The following is a 19,464-nucleotide window of genomic DNA, read 5'->3' on the forward strand; positions in this document are numbered from 1 at the left end:
TGGGCCAGCTTTTTGAGAGAGTTATCCTGGCGCATGTCCCCAAGGGGCCGGGGGCGGGGGGAGGTCATGCTTAGGGGCAACCAGCACGGGTTCATTAGTGGCAGGTCCTGTCAGACCAACCTGGCGGCCTCTACGACCAGGTCACCAAATCCTTAGACGCAGGAGCAGTGGACATCGTCTTCCTGGACTTTCGGGAGGCCTTCGACACTGTCTCTCACCCCGTTCTCATTAAGAAACTGGGGGCTGTGGTGTCGACACCCACACAGTCAGATGTGTCACCAACCGGCGGGAGGGCCGCACCCAGAGAGCGGTGGTGATGGGGTATGTTCGACCCGGAGGGACGTGGGCAGTGGGGTCCCCCAGGGCTCGGTCCTCGGGCCCGCACTGTTCAACATCTTCATCAGCGACTTGGACAAGGGGGTAAAAAGCACCTGCTCACATTTGCTGATGACACTAAGATGTGGGGTGAAGTGGGCACACTAGAAGGAAGCAACAGGCTGCAATCGGATGTAGACAGGTTACAGGGGTGGGCGGATGAGAACAGGATGGGATTCAACACTGACAAGTGCAAGGTGCTGCACCCAGGGAGGAACAACCGGCACCATACCTACAGGCTGGGGGACTCCCTTCTCGGCAGCACAGAGGCAGAAAAGGATCTTGGAGTCATTATAGACTCCGAGATGAACATGGGCCGGCAGTGCGGGGACGCGGTCAGGAAGGCCAACCGCACCTTGTCCTGCATCCACAGATGCATCTCGAGCAGGGCCAGGGAGGTGATCCTCCCCCTCTGTGCGGCACTGGTCAGGCCGCAGCTGGAGGACTGCATCCAGGTCTGGGCACCGCACTTCAGGAGGGACGTGGGCAGCATGGAGAGGGTCCAGAGGAGGCCACTCACATGATCAGGGGGCAGCAGGGCAGGCCCTACGAGGAGAGGCGACGGGACCTGAACCTGTTCAGCCTCCACAAGAGAAGGCTGAGGGGGATCGAGTGGCCTGTTACAAACTAGTCAGGGGGGACCAGCAGGCACTGGGGGGAGTCCCTGTTCCCCCGAGCACCGCCAGGAGTGACCAGGAATAGCGGTCACAAGCTGGCAGAGGGGAGATTCAGACTCGACATCAGGAGGCGCGACTTCACGGTCAGGGCGGCTAGGATCTGCGACCAACTTCCAAGAGAAGTGGTGCTGGCTCCTACCCTGGAGGTCTTTAAGACAAGGCCAGATAATCACCCTGCTGGGGTCATCTGACCCCGGTACTCTTTCCTGCCATGGCAGGGGGTTGGACTAGATGATCTGCTCAGGTCCCTTCCGACCCTAGAAACTATGAACTACAAACCAATGGCTTCAAGTTGCAGCAAAGCTGGTTTAGGTTGGATCTCAGGAAACATTTCTTCACTGTCAGGGCAGGGACAGATGCCCAGGGAAGTGGGGGACTCTGCATCACTGAAGGGGTTCAAGAAGAGGGTTTCCCTCTGCTCCACCAATATCACTGGACAGCCACTGGGCAGGGGTGATCTAGGTCATGTTCCACTGTAGGTATTGCTGCATGGGACTGGGAGGGAATCTCACCTGCCGCTCCTGCCTGCTGCAACGTGTGTCAGGTTATTTTTTTTCCACCTCCCCCAGGGGTGCTGGTGCTGCTGCAGCCCAGGCTGGGGATGGGCTGGGCCAATGCTCCTACTGGCACCAACCCACAGGGTCCTGGCTGGAGGGTCTTGCCCCTGCACTCAGGCTCAAACTGACGCTACATTGGGGGCAGGAGGGGATTTTCCCCCTGCTCAGACTAGTCCAGACTGGGGAGGGTTTTGTCTTCCTCTGAAGCAGGGGCACAGGCTCTGCCTGGGATAACCCCCTTTGCAGCAGCATGGCACCATGTCCGCGGTCCCCCAGCTTTCCCTGGGGCAGGCTCAGGTGTGATGTCTGGTATCACGTCAGGGCTGATCCTGCCTCAGGCAGGGGTTGGACCAGAGGACCTAAGGGGGTCCGTTCCAGCCTGCCTGCTCTTTGCATCTATGAAACCATTCGCTATTCTCTACACCTGCCCCGACCCACTCTCACACTCGTGCCCTGGCTGACCCAGTCGTGCTCTGGTGCAAGTCCTCTCTTGCACCACTGGTGCTTTCCCCCACCCATCTCTGCGTGCCCCTTACACCCCGGTTGGGCCGAGGCAACCCTCAGCGCTCCACCCCAGAGCCTGTCTGCATCAGATCCAGGTATCATTTAAAAGCAGTGCACAAAACCAACGTGCAAGACTGATGAGGAAAGCCTGAAAGAACCAGGGCTACTTAGTCTGGAGAAGACTGAGGGGGGATTTGATCAGTCTTCAAATCCCTGAAGGGCGACAGCAGGGAGGATGGAGACAGGCTTTTCTCTGTGGCTGCAGAGGACAGGACTAGGAGCAGTGGCCTCAAGCTGCAGCTGGGGAAACTGAGGCTGGAGATGAGAAGGGACTTTCTGACTCTGAGGAGGGTCAAGCACTGGAACAGGGTCCTAGAGAAGTGGGAAATCTCCATCCAAGGAAGTTTTTGACAGCAGCTTGGACAGACGTGTCTGGGACGGTTTATTGAGGGATGCTCCTGCCTTGAGCAGAGGGATGGACTCAATGTGAGGTCCCTTCCAGCCCTGCTTTCCTGTGATCCCAATTAAATGACACTGCTATCAAAGCGTCTCAAGTCCTGGCCCCCATGCACTGTTGGAAACTCCCCCATCACTAGCCACAGTGCAGGCTCCCAGACTCCTGTAGCCCCAGCTGCCTGCATGGCAGGGCGATACTGGGGAGGGAGCTTTGTGCCTGACAGCATGCCTCATTTCTCCCAGCCATGCAGCTGGTCCAACAAAAGAGACCACCCAAAAAAGTCCATGGCTCTGGGTCCACCCGCTCTCCCCAGCCCAGCCCCATCCCTCCAGGCTGCATCTGCGACCCTTACCCAGCTCGTCCCAGAGCTGCCGACACTTGTCCGTCATGCCTGTGCCCTGCTGGCGCCAGAGCGAGAGCCGCGGGTCGGCCATGAACTGCTCCGTGATCAGAGTCAGCATCCGGGCCCCGTTCGAATCCCTCATCCGCAGCATCTCGCGGACCTGCGCCAGGGAAGGGAGGGGGAGAGAAACCTTTGAGTCCGACGGGCTCGCTGGGTGGGTGGCCCCTTGCCCGAGACACATGCCAAGCCCCGCACTATGCGGCGGCCTCTCCAGTCTCAAACACATGGAAGATTGGGCAAATCGGAGCGCTCGCAAATCCCGAAAGCGTGGGCAGCTCCTCACCTTGGCGAACATGGAGTTGAGCTGCTTCCCGGAGCCATAGTAGCCTCCCTGAGAGAGGAACAGCTTGACCTGCTCCCTCACTTGCTCCTCATCCAAATGCCAGCAGTTCTCATCATCGATGCTGGCCCCAGCGGTGGGGTCCGGGGCACCTGCAGGGAAGGAGGTGACAAGGTTTAACATCACGCCAAGCAGCCCGTCTGGCCCCGCTTCGAGCCCTGGCCCATTTCCAACAGCTGTCCAAGATCTGCAAGGGGACGTTACTCCTGTGCTGCCACTGGTGGGTGTGGACAGGCAGGCACGTCGTGCCCAGGGGGAAGGGGAAGGGATAAGCTAGGCTCTGGCAATTGCTTCGTGTGTCTGCTTCTATCCCAGGGGAAGTGGAAGCTCAATCACAGCCGGGTCGTGGCTACCCGTTCCCGTTCCAGGCTCAGCTGCTGGGCTCAGGCCACGATAACGCCTGAACACCCCCGTGGCCGGCGGGAGCAAGCGGTCCTGGTTCAGCTTGCACTTCCCCCGGGATAGGATCAGACACATGAAACAGTAACTGAGGAACAGATGATGCAGGGTGAGCTCCCACCACCCCTTACCTCCAGCAACTCGTCTGTCCAGTTTAATTGTCCCACGTGAGCGAAAGCAGAGCCTGCGGGAGACGCTGGTCTCAGCCGACTCGGGGTCAGTAACACGGCGTGCTGGGGGCTCTCTGTCCCCACGGCCCAGGTCCTACCACCAGACCCGGGACAAGTCTCACTAGTTGCAACGAGGGCTCAACAGGGACCTTTGGAGGGGTCCATGTGACGAGATCCCAAGGCAGGATCAGGGCCTTGAAATCCCCAGCCCAAGTGATGGGGGAGAGGGGGCTCAAGTCAACAGGGGGGAACAGCTCGGCTTTAACCCGGCTCTGGTTCCCCTTGGACCATCGAGCTCAGTCCTAGCAGCCCCTTCCTGGTGCCAGACGGCAGTGTGGCCTGGTGGGGAGAGCACTTGAGAGCGCCAGGCTTGGTGACTGGTGCACTGGGTGACATGCCCCTTGGCCTCTCTGTGCCTCAGTTTCCCCATCCTTTGTTGACTTCCTTTGCAATGTGCTCGGCGAGCCATGGAGGGAACCCATCCCGACTCACACAAGTACCACCCCCAGACCCTAGCAGGGTCTCCTTCCTTTGCAAACTGCTGGCTCAGAAGGAAAAACTCCCCAAGCCCCAAACCAGCGAGGATCGGCTTTTCCCTCCCCTCCAGCTCTGCCGCGCGTGCCTTTCAAATGCTTGCGAGTCTCCGTTTGGTGACACGGGGCCAGCGGTGTCTCTCTGCAGGGCAGGAAACCGCTGCCGACTACCAGCTGGTCACACAGCAGCTACACCTGGCCGGCATGAAAGGCCGCTGAAAGCCAAGAGCAAAGCCGAAAGGAGCCCGGCAGCAAGACAAAAAGGCACAAAAGTCAATGAGGTTTTTGCCTTGGAAGCCGTTAGACAAAGCCTGGGGATATACAGGAGGGATCATTTATTCGCCGGGTGGTGCACAGACCCCTGCTAAACTCCACCAGCATTTTGCAGCCTGTCAAATCGAGTCAAAACACTGCCTTGCTCATCCCCTCCCCCCCCCCGGACACGCACCCTTTTTATTTATCCGTAGCATTTTAAACCCTTTCACGTTCTTCAAAGGCAGCTTTGTGAGGAGCCGAACAATGGCACGACTTTGTAAAAAATTATCAGCATCTCTGCATCTGGATGCTTGACATTCGCTGACAAAAACCCTCCGCCGCGCGGCCCACGACGGGTTTGGTTCTGCAAAGCCAAAGGGCTCGAGAGAAATTCCTCAGCAAAAGAGGGTGACAATGAAAAATCAATGCGCCTCCAGCACGCTCTGAACTCTAACCTACTTCTCTCATGCTTATTAGCACCCTCGAGTGGGTAAGGGGGTCACCGCTGGACCGGCCTGGCGCCGCGCACGCAGGGAAAGCGGGGGCCCAAAGGCTTTCAATTAAATGGTTGTGACGTCTTCTTGGCTGCGCTGGAGTTGGATCGGGAGCCCGCAGCTGTGGTTTCCGGATGGGCTGGTTGGAAAACGCCACTTCCCTTTTTCCTGCCACCGCTGGGAGTTCCCGGCGGCGGGGTTTCAACCCTGGGGCATATGTCTGCGCCACTAAGACACCAATCCTGACTTGGCTCCCAACGTGGCCATCGGCGGATACTCTGGAGACGATGGAGCCAAGGTTGCTCGGTCGACAGATCCCAGGCAACCCCAACCCCAATCAAGAGGACTACGTCTCACAGGCTTACAAGCAAAGGGCAGCCAACCTCGGCCCTGCAGCGCGGGGCGCAGAATACACCTGAGCTGGTGCGACACAGCCACTTGTCTTCTGTGCCTTTCGTTTTTGCCAGCTCGTAATTGCAGAATTTGCTAATTTCTTTTTTGCCTTTCGTTTTTGCTTCAGTTTGCACGTGAGCCTCGGGCACCGACCGTGCCATGCCGAAGGAAAAGGCCGAATGCAGCTCTCCCAGCGGCAGCGAGGAAACGACCGGCTGCTGGAGAAGCACGGAGGTGGCTCGACTGGAGCCGGAGACGCTGGCCGCGAGAAGCCGCCGGACTTGGGTGCAACACGCCGAGACGCGGCACCTTTCATATCAGGTCAGGAACCTCCTTCCACAGGTTTGCTGGCGCGGACGAAGAGGCAGCCGACCGCTGTGGTTACAAAGAACCAAGACCTTGACACTGTTTGTTTTACCTCGTCTCAGGAGCCCCGGCCCGGAAGAGACCTCTCCTGCATAGATGCACGGATACCCAGAGAGACGCCTCTTCTTCCCACGACTTCCCTGGGCAGCTTGTCCCATTGCCCAACTCAGCTGAGACATCAACCCCCACGACCGCCATGTCTGAGTCCCAGCAGATTTACCTGCACCATCCCCCCTGTGGCACAGAGCTACAAGCTCCATTTTTCAGAGGAACAAGGAGACAAGGTGACTTGCCCAAGGTTGTAGAGCTGAATCGGTGGCAGAGCTGGGGACTGACTCTGGGTCTCTAACCGCTAACCCCTGGGCCGGCCGTCCTCATGGTGCTCTGAGCACACGCTGCTCTACCCAGGTCACCGAATCATAAAAAAGTCATATGAAATTTGGGTTGGAAGGAGGTCATCTAGTCCAACCCCCCAAGTGTGGCAGGGATGTTCAGGTCAAGGTCAAGGCTGAGGCTCAAAGGTCAAGGGTGGCAGGGGCATTTAACAGGACCCAATGGGTGAAATTTAACATGATTAACATTTAGGAGGAAACGAGCCACAGAGCTCAGGGCTACGGGAAGCAGCTGACAGCAAGAATCTGACTATTCAGAGGTGGCCTGGATGCCGAAACGGAGATCGAGGATAACCAGTGCTATGGGAGCGACTGCTAACAGACGGGTACAGAGATGAACGGGGCTGGGTTGCAAGCAACGTCTTGCAATTAAAGACAGGGAAGTGGCCTGCCGGCAGGACAGATACCACCCCCCTGCCTCCTGCCTCCTCCACCTTCTGCCGGGGACATGATGACAACCCATGGTCTTGGGCCAAACTAGTCGACCCATATGTATGTAACAGGTCTGTTGAGAGCAGCAGGGGGTTAAAAAAAAGCAGATTTAAATTTAAACCTATTGCTAATGAGCAAGAGGACTGTATGAAAGGCACGCACGATGAGAACGGGCAAGGAGCTGGGAAGGGGCGGACATGAATCCTACGCTGCCATCATCCCTAACAAACACGCTTGCAAACAGAGCGCGTGCACGGGCGAAGCAGATGTGCACATGCACCACAAAGGAAAATTTCTCCCTCCCCGCCCCGCCATCAGCAGTTGCACAGCCGAGCGGTGGATCCCGACCCCGGCGAAACGACGGCACGCTTCCTGCCGTGCGAAACAAAGTCTAATTATTGCTTGCGCATTTGTTTTGCTTTCATATAAAAGATTCATGGAGGATGTTGTAATATCAGACTCCTACGTGTGCGACAGGGAAGAGCAGATAACATGCAACCAATTACACAGGGGAAATGGAGAAACAGGGACGAGTAAACAAAAGGACCGGCGAGGCCTTTAAATATTGATGGCAAGGATCGTTCGTTTTGTGCGGCCAGCACGAACGCTATAGTAACCCAGCTGCCGGCACCGCGATGACGAGATGGGACCGACTAAGAGTGATTAGGGCTACAAGCTGGCAGGGAAGGGCACAGAAAGGCCGTTCTCCAGTCTCCAGTGGCACCCCAGCTCCAAAGGATCTGGTTGAATAAACACACTTAATAAATAATAATAATAAGCTGAATAAATCCATATATTTTAAGCCATTTAAGGAAACATCACTGCACCTCTCATGTGGAAAGGGAGCTCCATAAACCCACCATCAGGCCCCAGACGGAAAGACAATCCCTTGCTCCTGCCTCGGGGCATAATTACTGTACTTCTCTCACATACAATATTCCCCTGAATATAATACACACCTTGTTTTTGAAAGGCAGAAAGAGGAAAAAAAAGATCTTTCCAGAGTTACGGCTGCATAAAGCAGGGACAGAGCCTAGTCTTCAGTGGACTCACCCTCCCTTCCCTACTAAAGCTGAAACCCTAGCTGCTGCTGAAGACTGATCTCCATGGGGGCAGATTTATCACTTTGAAAAGAGCTAAAAAGTCTCCGAGGCTATGAAATAAGAGGAGATGGACCAGAAACAGCTGGCAGACAGCAAAAGTCCAGTAAGAAAGGCTACCTTGGTTAGTGGAACAAAATCAAGAGCACCAAAAAGGAGAAAGCGTTGTCAAAACCTGAGGAGTGAAGAAAAATGAACCATTAAGTCAACTGCCTCACTCCGCTACCTAAATAGAAATGCAACAGCTGCTGCCCTGTGGAGCAGGAATCAAACCCCAGGCAGAAAATCAGCTTCCTCATTTGATACACGCACCATCATTTTGGGGAGCTGATTTTTGGGGGGAGAAAGTGCATCCTGTATGTGAGAAAAGATTTTTTTTTGCTACAGTAGTACAGCCGTCTCCTCATGTGAAACCCCTCTGGGCTGCAGGATGATCACTGAATCACAGACAATGAGGGTGGGAAGGGAGCTCAGGAGTCACATCCAGTCCAACCCCCTCTCCAAGCAGGACCAGCCCCAACTCCATCAGCCCAGACACGGCTTGGTCTACCCGGGCCTTCAAAACCTCCAAGGACGGAGATGCCACCACCTCTCTGGGCAGCCTGTTCCAGTGTTTCACCACCTCCTTGTGAAACAGTTTTTCCTAATATCCAACCTCAGCTTCCCTTGCTGCAGCTTCCATTGCTCCTTGTTTTGTCATCAGTCACCATCGAGGAGAGTCCAGCTCCACCGATGCAAAAACTAGCGTCTGAACAGCAAACGTTGAGCAGACGGGCTCCAAATCAGGGTGTAAGAAGTGCAGGAAACCCGATTCGGCCTCGGACTGCAACGGACAGACTCTTGCCAGTATCGAGACCCTCTCTCTGTTTACCTGGATACAGGAGGGAGAGTCGTGGGAATGGCACGTGGATGGTCGGGGGCAATATTTCAAAGTCCATTTGAATATGTATTGGCTGACTGCCAATGGCATGGGGCCCTCAGTGCTGACCAGATGGATTTGCATAGCTTTCTTTGGAAGTTGAACCTGCAACCTGGGACCTCCATCATCATTGCACATCCTCGCCCATGAAGTTGCCTAGTGGGTTCAGCAGCATGGAGCAAGGCCAGCAGGCAGGACCTCCATCATGAGCTAGAGCCAGGCGCCCACACAGGGACACGTTTGCTAGCCAGGTAGGAAGCAGTCATAAAGAAAGACTTGCTGCGGGGCTGGCAGGGATTTGCAAAGGTCACACCTGGTCCAGCTCCTGCCTGAGGCAGGATCAGCCCTGTGCAAACCAGGCCAGACAAACCCACCATCCAATTTTAGTGAAACTACCGTCAATCCAGACGCAACACCAAATGCTGCACCCAAACCTGCCACCGAGAAAGCAGGGGGACTGCAGCAGCCGACATCCTGCAACTATGAAATGTTGTCAACAGTTGCTCAAGAGACCCTGGGGAGAGGTCGTGCCCCTGCTACAGATGGGAGCAAACCCCCTCCAGACTGCACCAATCTGACCACCGGGTACAATCCCTTCCCGACCCCAAATGTGGCATCAGTCTGACCCTGAGCAAAGGGTCCCCCTAAACCAGGGACTTCAGGATGCCGGGAGCCGAAGGGGAGAGGAGTATGGGAAGCGAAAAGGCATTGCATCTCTTCATTCAAACTGGTGGATCCAGCTGGCTGCCAGCATCGTAGGCCAGGATTTGGGACCCTGGATTCACCCCAGACAGTCACCCCAGACTGGGCATCATCTCCTGGGCACGGTGCTCCCCTCGTCCACTTTGGGACCTTCGCACCCAACGTTGCACACAAGTCCCCTCGAGTCTCGGAGGGAGGCGGAAGGAGTCCAGAAGCCCCGACAGCCCCAGGAGAGACCCTGAAACCAGCCGCCGTCTGCAACAGCGGGGCACGGCTGGGTGTGCCGGGCTGCTTCTTGTGCACAGAGAAGCCAGAAACTAGGAGCAGCCATGCAGTTCTCCTTCCCCAAAACCCTCAGTGAGGGGGAAGGCAAAAAAAAAAAGCAGGCACCAAAAAGGAGAGGAACTAGAACAAGAGATAAAAATAGCGGAGGAGGGAATGCCCCAGGGGCTGTGCTTTGAAGAGCCTCCTGCCAAGCCACCCGCCTCTCTTCTGAAACGGAGGGAGATGGGATGGGGCTCTGCAAGGACGTCAGAAGCATCAGCCGCGGCTGACAACCCAGCAGCTGGAAAGGGAGCAGGTGGGGGCAGCGGATCGAGGATCTCCCTGCCTGCAGGCAGCGGCACAAGCGAGGAAGGCGCTGGGTTACGTGCAACCCCGGTGATGCGGGCACCGTGTTTAAAGCCCTGTTGCAGACTCGCTACACAGCTCTCGAGACATCGATGCCTCTGGACACCGTGCGTGCGGATGAACCACGTTGCCCGGCTCCGCAGGAGAACGGAGGACGAAGTCGCTCAGACTTGCGAAGCGCGTTTGAGTCCTTGGGCGAAGCTGCGGGGAAAGGGCAGAGCTACGACGACAGCAGCCGTCCACCACGAGATCGCTTTGGCTTCAAGGCTGAAAGCTGAGACAAAGGCCTTTTGGTCCATCGTGCAGCTGGCGGCCGCGCAAGAACTTGGGTTGAACCCGGCGGCCTGTTTTGCACCCTATGGAAAAAAGCAGCAATTGGAAGATTTTCGGGTTCCCACAGAAACCAGAGGACTCTGCAAGCTGGAAGGTGGACGGGCCGCCTCGGTGTCCCTTCCCCAAAAGTCCAGTCTGGGTTATTATCACTCTAAATGCCCTTTCACCGCACTTTGACCCTCTCTTCCCACTCAACTGAGGCAGAAAGCTAGGAGATGTCACATTCTGCCTTTCCTCCGGTTTCTCCCATACAAACCACTGCTCAACGCACCATAAAAGCAGCCGGCAGGGTCAGGATATCTCCCACCCAGCTAAACTAGCAAGAGATGTGCTCCATAAGGCACTGATTCCCAACCAGGTGCCCCAGCACCCTGGGGTGCCTTGAGATCCCTTCAAGGCTGCTGCAGGGGTAGGAACGATTCACAAGATCAGCCCAGAGATCTCAAACAGGAATGCACCGCGTTAAACCATTCTGCTCTATTGCATCTTTCCAAGCTCTTTGCAAGAAAGAAAATGGCTCTGTTATTTTTTACGCAGTTGAAAAGGAGTGAAAACGAAGCAGTGGCATTTTCCGTGGGGGCCTCGAGCCAAAAAACATTGAGAACTATGACTCTAAGGGGCTGTCAGGAAGGGAGAAGAGGTACTTCAGCGAAAGGGCAGGAACTAATCAAGGTGAGCTAGCCAGGAGTATGCGTAGGCTGGAAATGAGAGGCAGGCTTCTGCCCACCTGAGCAGCGGTGATGGGGAGAGGCACAAAACCCAGCTCTTTTTAAGACGGAGCTGGACTGGTATTGACACAGGTCCCTGCAATACCAGGGACTAGGCTTGGAGGCCTGGAAGGGGCCCTTGTTCCTAGGGCATCAAGGCCAAGGACAGTGCTTGGACACCTTCCCAGGAGAAAGACGCTTGATCCTTCAAAGGCACAAGCGAAGCTGGAACAGATCCCAGGCTGCTGGGTAGTGCAACCCTACGGCCTTTGGCTCAAGGACTCAGCTCTGGTGATTCTGGTGGACTGCAAGGTGGATGGAAAACTGGCAGGAGCATCAGGCTCAGAGGGTAGTGATCAATGGCTTGATGTCCAGTTGCCAGCCGGTATCAAGTGCAGTGCCCCAGGGCTTGGTCCTGGGGCCGCTTTTGTTCAATGTCTTCATTGGTGACCAGGTCGATGGGATGTGGCGCACTCTCAGCCAGTCTGAAGATGACACCAACCTGAGGGAGTAGTAGATACGCTGGAGGGTGGGCTAGGATTCAGAGTGACCTTGACAAACTGGAGGACTGGACCAAAACACATCTCATGAGGTTCAGCAAGGACAAGTGCAAAGTCCTGCACTTCGCAGGGAGCAATCCCCTGCACCGGGGCGGGGGGGGGGGGGGGGGGGGCGGGGGGAACGGGCTGGGCAGCAGCTCTGCAGAAAAGGACCTGGGGGGACAAGGGACAAGAAGCTGGACAGCAGCCAGCAGTGTGCCCTCGGTGCCAAAAAGGCTACCGGCGTCCTGGGCTGCATGGGTAGGAGCGTTGCCAGCAGATGGAGGGCAGCGATTCCTCCCCTCTGTTCAGCACTGGGGAGGCCACATCTGAAGTCCTGTGTCCAGCTGTGGCCCCCACGACAGAAGGGATGTGGACGCACTGGAGAGAGTCCAGTGGAGGGCAACAAAAATGGCTGAGAGGCTGGGAGGCATGACTGGTGAGGAGAGGCTGAGGGAACTGGGTTTACTTGGTCTGGAGAAGAGAAAACCAAGGGGGATTGAGTAGCAGCCTTCAACTACCTGAAGCAGGGTTCAAAAGAGGATGGAGCTGGACTGTTCTCAGTGGGGGCGGATGGCAGGACAAGGAGCAATGGGCTCAGGCTGCAGCAAGGGAAGCTGAGGTTGGATATTAGGAAGAATTTTCTCATGAGGAGGGTAGTAAAACACTGGAACAGGCTCCCCAGAGAGGTGGTGGGATCTCCATCCTTGGAGGTTTTCAAGACCCGGCTGGACAAACCCTTGGCTGGGATGATGCAGTTGGGGCTGGTCCTGCTTGGAGCAGGGGGCTGGCCTAGAGATGACCTCCTGAGCGCCGTTCAACCCTCATTTTCTACAATTCGCAGACTGGAGACATGGGGCCAGGCTGGCTGGGACCGGATGGATGAACAGGAGGAGTGGAGTGGTTCCTCCTTCCATGAGCCCTGCTGGGTCCCTCCGGGGGCCCCTTGGGAAGCACCTCTTCAGGTGGGTCTGGAACAGGGGTGGGCAAAATGTGGACCGCGGGCTGGATGCAGCTCGCCTGGCCAGTCTATCCAGCCCACAGAGCCCCTACAAAATTTAGAAAATTTATATTTATCTGCCCCTGGCTGCCTGTCATGCAGCCCTCGATGGCTTGCCAAAACTCAGTAAGCATCCCTCTGCCTGAAATAATTGCTCACCCCTGGTCTGGAATCTCCCTGGATCCTTGAACAGATCCTTTCCTGCATGACCCTGTACCCCAGATCCTCTGTAGTGGGATCACACTTCTTTGCATCCTGTCTTCCCCCTACCCCAGGAACCGTCAATAGCTGGCTCCTAAGACTTTCAAGCCTTGGAACCAGGGAAGGCAACTTGGCGATTGGATCAGGCTGACTGGAACCTGGATTTGCCTCCCAGGGGAGTCCTACCCCAGGATGAATGTCCAGTCAAAGGTGAGATGGGATCTGATCTGCGATTCCAGTAATTGCACCTATTTTGTGGAACAGCTTTGTGGCTTGTCCCATTTTGTTGAGCTATGAACTGAATAAGAACATCAGCAGGGCCAGGCCGGGCCAGACCAATGGTCCATCTGGTCCAGCATCCTATCCCCGACATTTGCAGAAGTCGATGCTGTAGACAGAGAGCACTGAACCAGGTCTCTCTAGTGATCTACCCACTATCCAGTAGCCTCCTGACCTCCATTTATTGGATTAGAGATGCCAGAGGAAACATCTCCAACCATTATGTTCACGAGCACTGAGCAGGAAAAGCAGAGCAGTAGATCAGGCAGGAAGCATGGTGCAAAAAGCAGAGCAGCAGATCAAGCAAGGAACATGGGGCATTGAGCAGGAAGCAGAGCAGCAAATTGGTTAGAGAGCACAGGTCATTGAGTAGAAAACAGAGCAGCAGATCAAGCGGGGAGCATGGAGCCGAAAGCAGAGCAGCAGATTGGGCATGGAGCACAGGGAAGGGGCACAGGACTCTGAAACAATGGGGTGGTGAGAGGCGTCCGCTGATTCTGCATCTGGATCTACCCCAGGATGCCCGTCTCTGACGTCGCCTCCAGGGCCGAAAGCTCACCAGGTTCAGCCGTCTCTGGCTGGTCTCTGGAGAAGTGAGCAGAATAGTTTCCGAAGGGCACCCCGCAGCTTGGAGGGTGCCCGCTGCTTTGGTGGCAGGGTTTTTAAAAAGAACAATCCAAACTAACTTCCGAGATGCTCATTGGAAATAACATCACAAGACTCTCCGCTGATGCCATTTTGGAGGTCACTTGCCGGCTCTACAGCAAGGAGCCCCATTGAGAGGACTGAAGAGCTCCTCTTCTCTGGAGAAAACAGCTCTAAGAAGCTGCCCAGATTGGATCCTGAGCTGTCTAATCCCATTTAGTTGGGTCCCTACACCACTTTTGATCTGCCTTTGGGGTCTGACCCCAGCCTGGGGCTTTTCATCTTTGGAAAACTTAAGACACGCTTCTTAGTCCTGCAACAGCCATGTGCCTCTGGACAAATTGGGACCATCTCCATTGTCCAGCTGGGGGAGCGGGCATTGAGGCCAGCGGGCCTGCCCCGGAGAGCCCTGGCTTGGTGATGTCCGATGGAGCTGCAGACACTTTGCGCTTCACCTCCTGGTGACGGACGGCGTCTGTGACAGAGCTCAGAGCAAAAAAGACCCCGGCTCCGAGCCCTGGCACCTGGCCCGAAATGGCAGTTCCTCTAACTCACCCCCAAGATCACCTTCCTCAGGAGCAGCAGTGCTCAAGCTTTTTGCCTGGCAGGCTGGATGGACAATGCCAGGTCTGTCCATGGGATGGATCCAGCTGGGGGTCTGGATCCAGTGCTCAGGGTGGGCACGGCCCCATCTGGCCATGTGAAGGGATGGGAGCATGACACGACCCCTCTATGCATCTCGAGCAGGTCCAGGGAGGTGATCCTCCCCCTCTATGCGGCACTGGTCAGGCCGCAGCTGGAGTACTGCGTCCAGTTCTGGCCGCCGCACTTCAAGAGGGACGTGGACGATATGGAAAGAGTCCAGAGGAGGCCACTCGTATGATCAGGGGTCAGCAGGGCAGGCCTTATGAGGAGAGGCTACGGGACCTGAACCTGTTCAGCCTCCACAAGAGAAGGTTAAGGGGGGACCTTGTGGCCTGCTACAAACTGGTCAGGGGGGATCAGCAGGTATTGGGGGAGTCCCTGTTTCCCCGTGCGCTGCCAGGAGTGACCAGGAATAACGGTCACAAGCTGGCAGAGGGTAGGTTTAGATTAGATATTAGGAGGCGCTACTTCACGGTCAGGGCAGCTAGGGCCTGGAACCGGCTTCCAGGGGAAGTGGTGCAGGCTCCTAGCCTGGGGATTTTTAAAAGGAAGTTAGATGAGCACCTTGCCGGGGTCATCTGACCCCGGTGCTCTTTCCTGCCAAGGCAGGGGGTCGGACTAGATGATCTTCCTAGGTCCCTTCCGACTCTAGCTACTATGAAACTATGAAACTACGACCCCATCCTAGTCATGCAGAGAGAAGGGGGCATGGCCCATCTCCGACCTGCCACGCATGGTTGGGAATTCGGCCGCGGGCAAGGGTGGCTGTATTAACAGCCACTGCTCCCCGTCACCAAATTCCCCGAGCCACGGGGAGCCCCACAGGCCAGATGCCACAGCTCCCCAGGCTGGATCTGGCTTGAACACCCCTGCCTAGAAGGACCGCAAAGCGCACGACAAACCTCAGGCCAGACCACAAATGCCCACCTCTGCTGCGAGGCTCAGGACCGCTAGTCCCATTTCTCTATTGGCAAGTTACTAGGTAGGAAGGTCCAGCTCCAGCTGTTTGAACAACATCTGGAGCTTGGCACTTCAAACACAGCATCGCCTTTGCCCACTCGCTGGAGGCGCTGGTTCCCGGGTGCTGCTCTGGGAACGGAGAACAGGCGAGAGCATTTCCCCAGGATCTCACTCATTCAAGCCAAGCTCCCAAACCCCACGGGAAGCCAGAGCAGTACACGATCCCCAGCTTCCTCCCTGCATTTCAGCCCGCAACGGAATTCACCAAGGAGATGATGAGAGGCATTTCCCCTCCTATCCCCCCCGCCACCTCCGAATCCAGGTCCTCATTTATTTTGCCTTTTGCCACACTTCGGCTGCCCCTTGCCCATCGGATCCGCTCTTCCGCGAATAAACACGTGAGCAATGACAGAGACCAAAGCAGCTCACACAATGCTAAATGCCACCGTGATACTTTTACATCAATTTTGTTTCCCCCCTTTTTAATCCTCCCTAGGCAGGACCCAAACGAAGGGTCACGTCCACGACTGGAGTCGCCATTGCCAGCCTCCAGCCGAAAGGGCCTCGGCATTTAAAAGTCTCAGCACAAAGGACGCAAGTTACCGTGCACTTGGTTGATCTCGGAGTTGGAGGACAGGATCTCATCCGCCAGCTTCTGGGCGGTGGGCAGCACCTCAGTGTGATGAGCCGTGATTAAATATTGAACGAACTTTTGCAGCTGGTCCCTGTTCATCTGGAAAAGGGTCTCTGAGATGGGAAGACGGAGTTTGACCTGGTCGGGCTTGCGGATCCTGTACAGGGAGAGGGCCACCACATGGGCGCAATAAAAAATGTCCTTGTTCCCGCAGCCGCATGTCACGGAGGTGATTTTGCAGCGGTCGAAGCTGATGGCCACTTTGTAGGTCATCTCTGGCTCTGTCGCAGTGGCGGGCTCCGTGACGGTCCCACTCAGGTGGAAACCTGGGGCATAGAAAAAGAGGGGGAGAAAAAGAGATAAGGTTAACCAGCTTGATTTTGCAAATGGACGGCAATGCGTGTGAGCTCTGCAACACTGACAGCATTAATACCATGTGGGCATGTGCAGGCTGATGTTGAGAATTACGTGGCCTGAAATCTAAGTGTTTAGTGGGAACCGTCTAAGTACTAGATCCTCCTGCCTCATTCTAGGAGAGCAGCGCCACCACCAGCGTGCAGCTCCAGGCCAAGAGACCGGAGGACCGGCCGCAGGCATACCCATCTCAGCCCCCCTTCGGTGCCACGTCCCGCGCTGGCCAATCTCAGAGAGCAAAGAGGAAGAGACTGCTACAGAATGAAGCACGCACTGCTTTTTGCAACCCTCGGGCGCCCGGGGATCCATAACATGCCCAGCCGCACACCAGGGGCTGTGTTCACACTGGAGAGCTACATGCAGAGCTCCGGTCTGACTCGCTGGGTGACTGCACATCAAAATGATCGGGAGTACACGTGAGCTTTACACACACACACACACACACACACCCACACCCACCCACCCACCCACCCCGGGGTCCTTTACGCAGCCTATTTAACCACCAAAGCTATTGCTGCCAGGTCCCTCTCCCAGCCATCATCTAATTAATCTAAAAGCACAAGGCCCAATCCTGAAGACTCTCACGCTTGATGAATGCCTGCCTCGTGTATCATCTCGCCTGCTCAAATGGCCTGCTACTGCAGAGCCTGTCCCAAGTGGGTCCTGCTCACGGGCTGGTTCTTGAACAAGGACATATTTTAAACTCCTGCCGTATCCCCATTCATTCCCCCAACACACGTTCAGCCGCAGCAGCAAACGCATGAGCTCCAAAACAGCGGAGCAAATGGCAGAGGTGCTGACTGGATAGTGGAGCCGAACCAGAGTTCGGAGGGTGAGATCTCTTCCAAGAGCTTGGTGAAGTCTCCTGCTTCACCACGAGCTCTCTGCTCATATGGGGTCCTTCCACAAAATCCCATAACTCTTCAGAGCCAGGGAGCAAACCATCAGGGGACCATCTGCTCTACAGCTCCCACCATGCTACTTCAGCCCACCAGCAGCTGTGTTTAACAAACCCTGCTGCACTGTCACACCTACACGCACGTCTGCAAACTGGAGCATAGGTCCCAGGTCAACTGGGAAAAGTCCTGCCAGGCTTTAAAACCCAGCAGGTGCACTGCCAGTTCCAAGGAGCCAAGAGCAGAGGAATACATCTTCCTTATTATTTGCAATCAAGGCACCAGAGCCAATGCGGCACTTAGCAAATGCATCTGACAGCTAGGAATTTCCTTTCTAGTTTAAAAAGACAATGAGGAAGAATTAGTTTGCGTCTACACAAGATTAATCTACTGCACAGTAAAGTGTCACCATCTACGCTTGCAGGTGCTTACTGCACTGTAAATTAGTCTACCGCACAGTAAAGCCAAATAGGATTAATTGTATGTGTAGATGCACCCAAGCAGAGTCTTAAGAAGAGATTGGTCCCAAACAACTGCAGGGCTGGGGAGATCCCAGGAAGGAGAAAGAAGCTTTACCCAAGAGAGGCAAGAAGTTGCGGAGGAAGGAATGGACACTTGAAACAGCCTTCCAACGACGCCTATTGGAGAGGTTCAAGCTGGGCCCCCAAGAATCAAGACAACCAAAATCACCAGTCACTTGTAGAAACCCTAGTCCCAAATCCTTACCTGCTTCAGTGGGAAAGTGGGGAGGAAGGTTGAGGGTGGAGGGCAGAACAAATACCTTGCGTTTGCCCAGGGAGTTCTGCTGCTGGTTTTTGGGGGTGGCTTTGAATTTCTAATGAGACGGCGGCACCGCCAGCAGGTTAATTCACTTGGTCACGGTCATAGAGGTTGGGCTGTGTCAGAGCCCGGGGACCTGGCTACCAACCCCACGTGGCTGCAAGACTGTCTCCTCCCCAAGGAGATGCGCACTTGGCTGATACCACCAGAGCCCAATCAAGACCCCACGTCAATAGTAGTCTCTCCGGAGTCAGCCCTCCGGCTGAAAGGGTTACAGTTAATGAGAGGAGAGAGGAAGGAAAAAAAAAAAAAGAGGGATGAAAATATGTTAACTGCATCAAACCCTTGTGCATTTGCCAGCGCTCACAAAGGCTTCCCAAGACAAATTCTACCAGAGGTTTTTAATAAATGGCATCAAACCTAGCTATTCGCTGCCAGTCTCTTTCAAGCAGCGCCAAAAACCACATTCAAATCTGATTAAGTGTCAAGGTCTGCTTTCACTTTAGAAGGAGGAGGGAAAGGGGGAAATGCAGACCTGCTCGACAGATCTTTGCGGGCTCAGCCATTTGGATCTGCTCAAGCTCTGTCCCCGCGGGCTTGATAAAGCATCTAATTCGGTAATATTTAACTTCAAAAACAAGGAGAAAGCCAGGCGGGCCCCGGCTCCCTCCTCTTCTCACTGCAGTGCTGGCGGGCAGCTTACGCCTCTGCCTCACCCGGGTGGGGATCTGGATGCGAAGTGTTACGGTTACTAGATCTCAGCCCCACGTGGATCCCTCCTAGAAGAGCTGCCCCACAAAACCGTGGCGGGTCCGTGCCAGAGCATCTCTGTTTTATCACGGTTTTGAGAGGCAGCCGGCAGCGAGGCCGAGAGCCGCCTGGTTTCCTTTTTTAAAAGGATTTGAAGCAAAGTCATAAAAACCCTTCGGGACAAGTGATGGGCTCTCAAGGCTGCCCTAAAATGCCTTTCCGGGGCTGCGACTCCTTGCTCCGGGGCATAAATCCAGAGGCATGCCACATGCTCCTTGCTTTGGGCACTGGATCCAGGTCGGGAGCAGGAAACTGGAAGGTGAGATTTTTTTTAAGGACGAATTTATTGAAATGCACGTAGTTCATCGTCGATTCTTGGATTAGGAACTACATGCATTTCAATAGAGTCATCCTTAAAAAACAAAGCTTTTTAAAGTGACAGGTGCACAAAACGCATCTCAATGCAGCAGCATTTTTTTTAATCTATGCTGCTATAATTGTAAGATTGGTAAAATATTTCTATTTTAATACTTGAAAATTAATTTTGCACCCAGCCAGGCTTTAAATAAAGTTTCAGTTTAAA

General features: G+C 55.1%; 1 protein-coding gene across 1 annotated transcript in view; it reads right to left on the reverse strand.

Annotated features, from left to right (window-relative positions):
* Positions 1–19,464, reverse strand: part of ZSWIM5 (zinc finger SWIM-type containing 5) — a 125,426-nt gene that overhangs the window by 14,451 nt on the left and 91,511 nt on the right. Inside the window, exons 2-4 of the mRNA XM_090049345.1 lie at positions 16,011–16,367; positions 3,257–3,405; positions 2,923–3,073 (exon numbers count right to left, since the gene is read on the reverse strand). Coding sequence (XP_089905471.1) covers positions 2,923–3,073; positions 3,257–3,405; positions 16,011–16,367 — 657 coding nt within the window. The remainder of the gene's footprint in view (positions 1–2,922; positions 3,074–3,256; positions 3,406–16,010; positions 16,368–19,464) is intronic.

This window comes from Crocodylus siamensis, chromosome 5 (assembly GCF_052110815.1).
Source record: "Crocodylus siamensis isolate JL-2025a chromosome 5, ASM5211081v1, whole genome shotgun sequence".
NCBI classification, from domain to species: domain Eukaryota; kingdom Metazoa; phylum Chordata; order Crocodylia; family Crocodylidae; genus Crocodylus; species Crocodylus siamensis.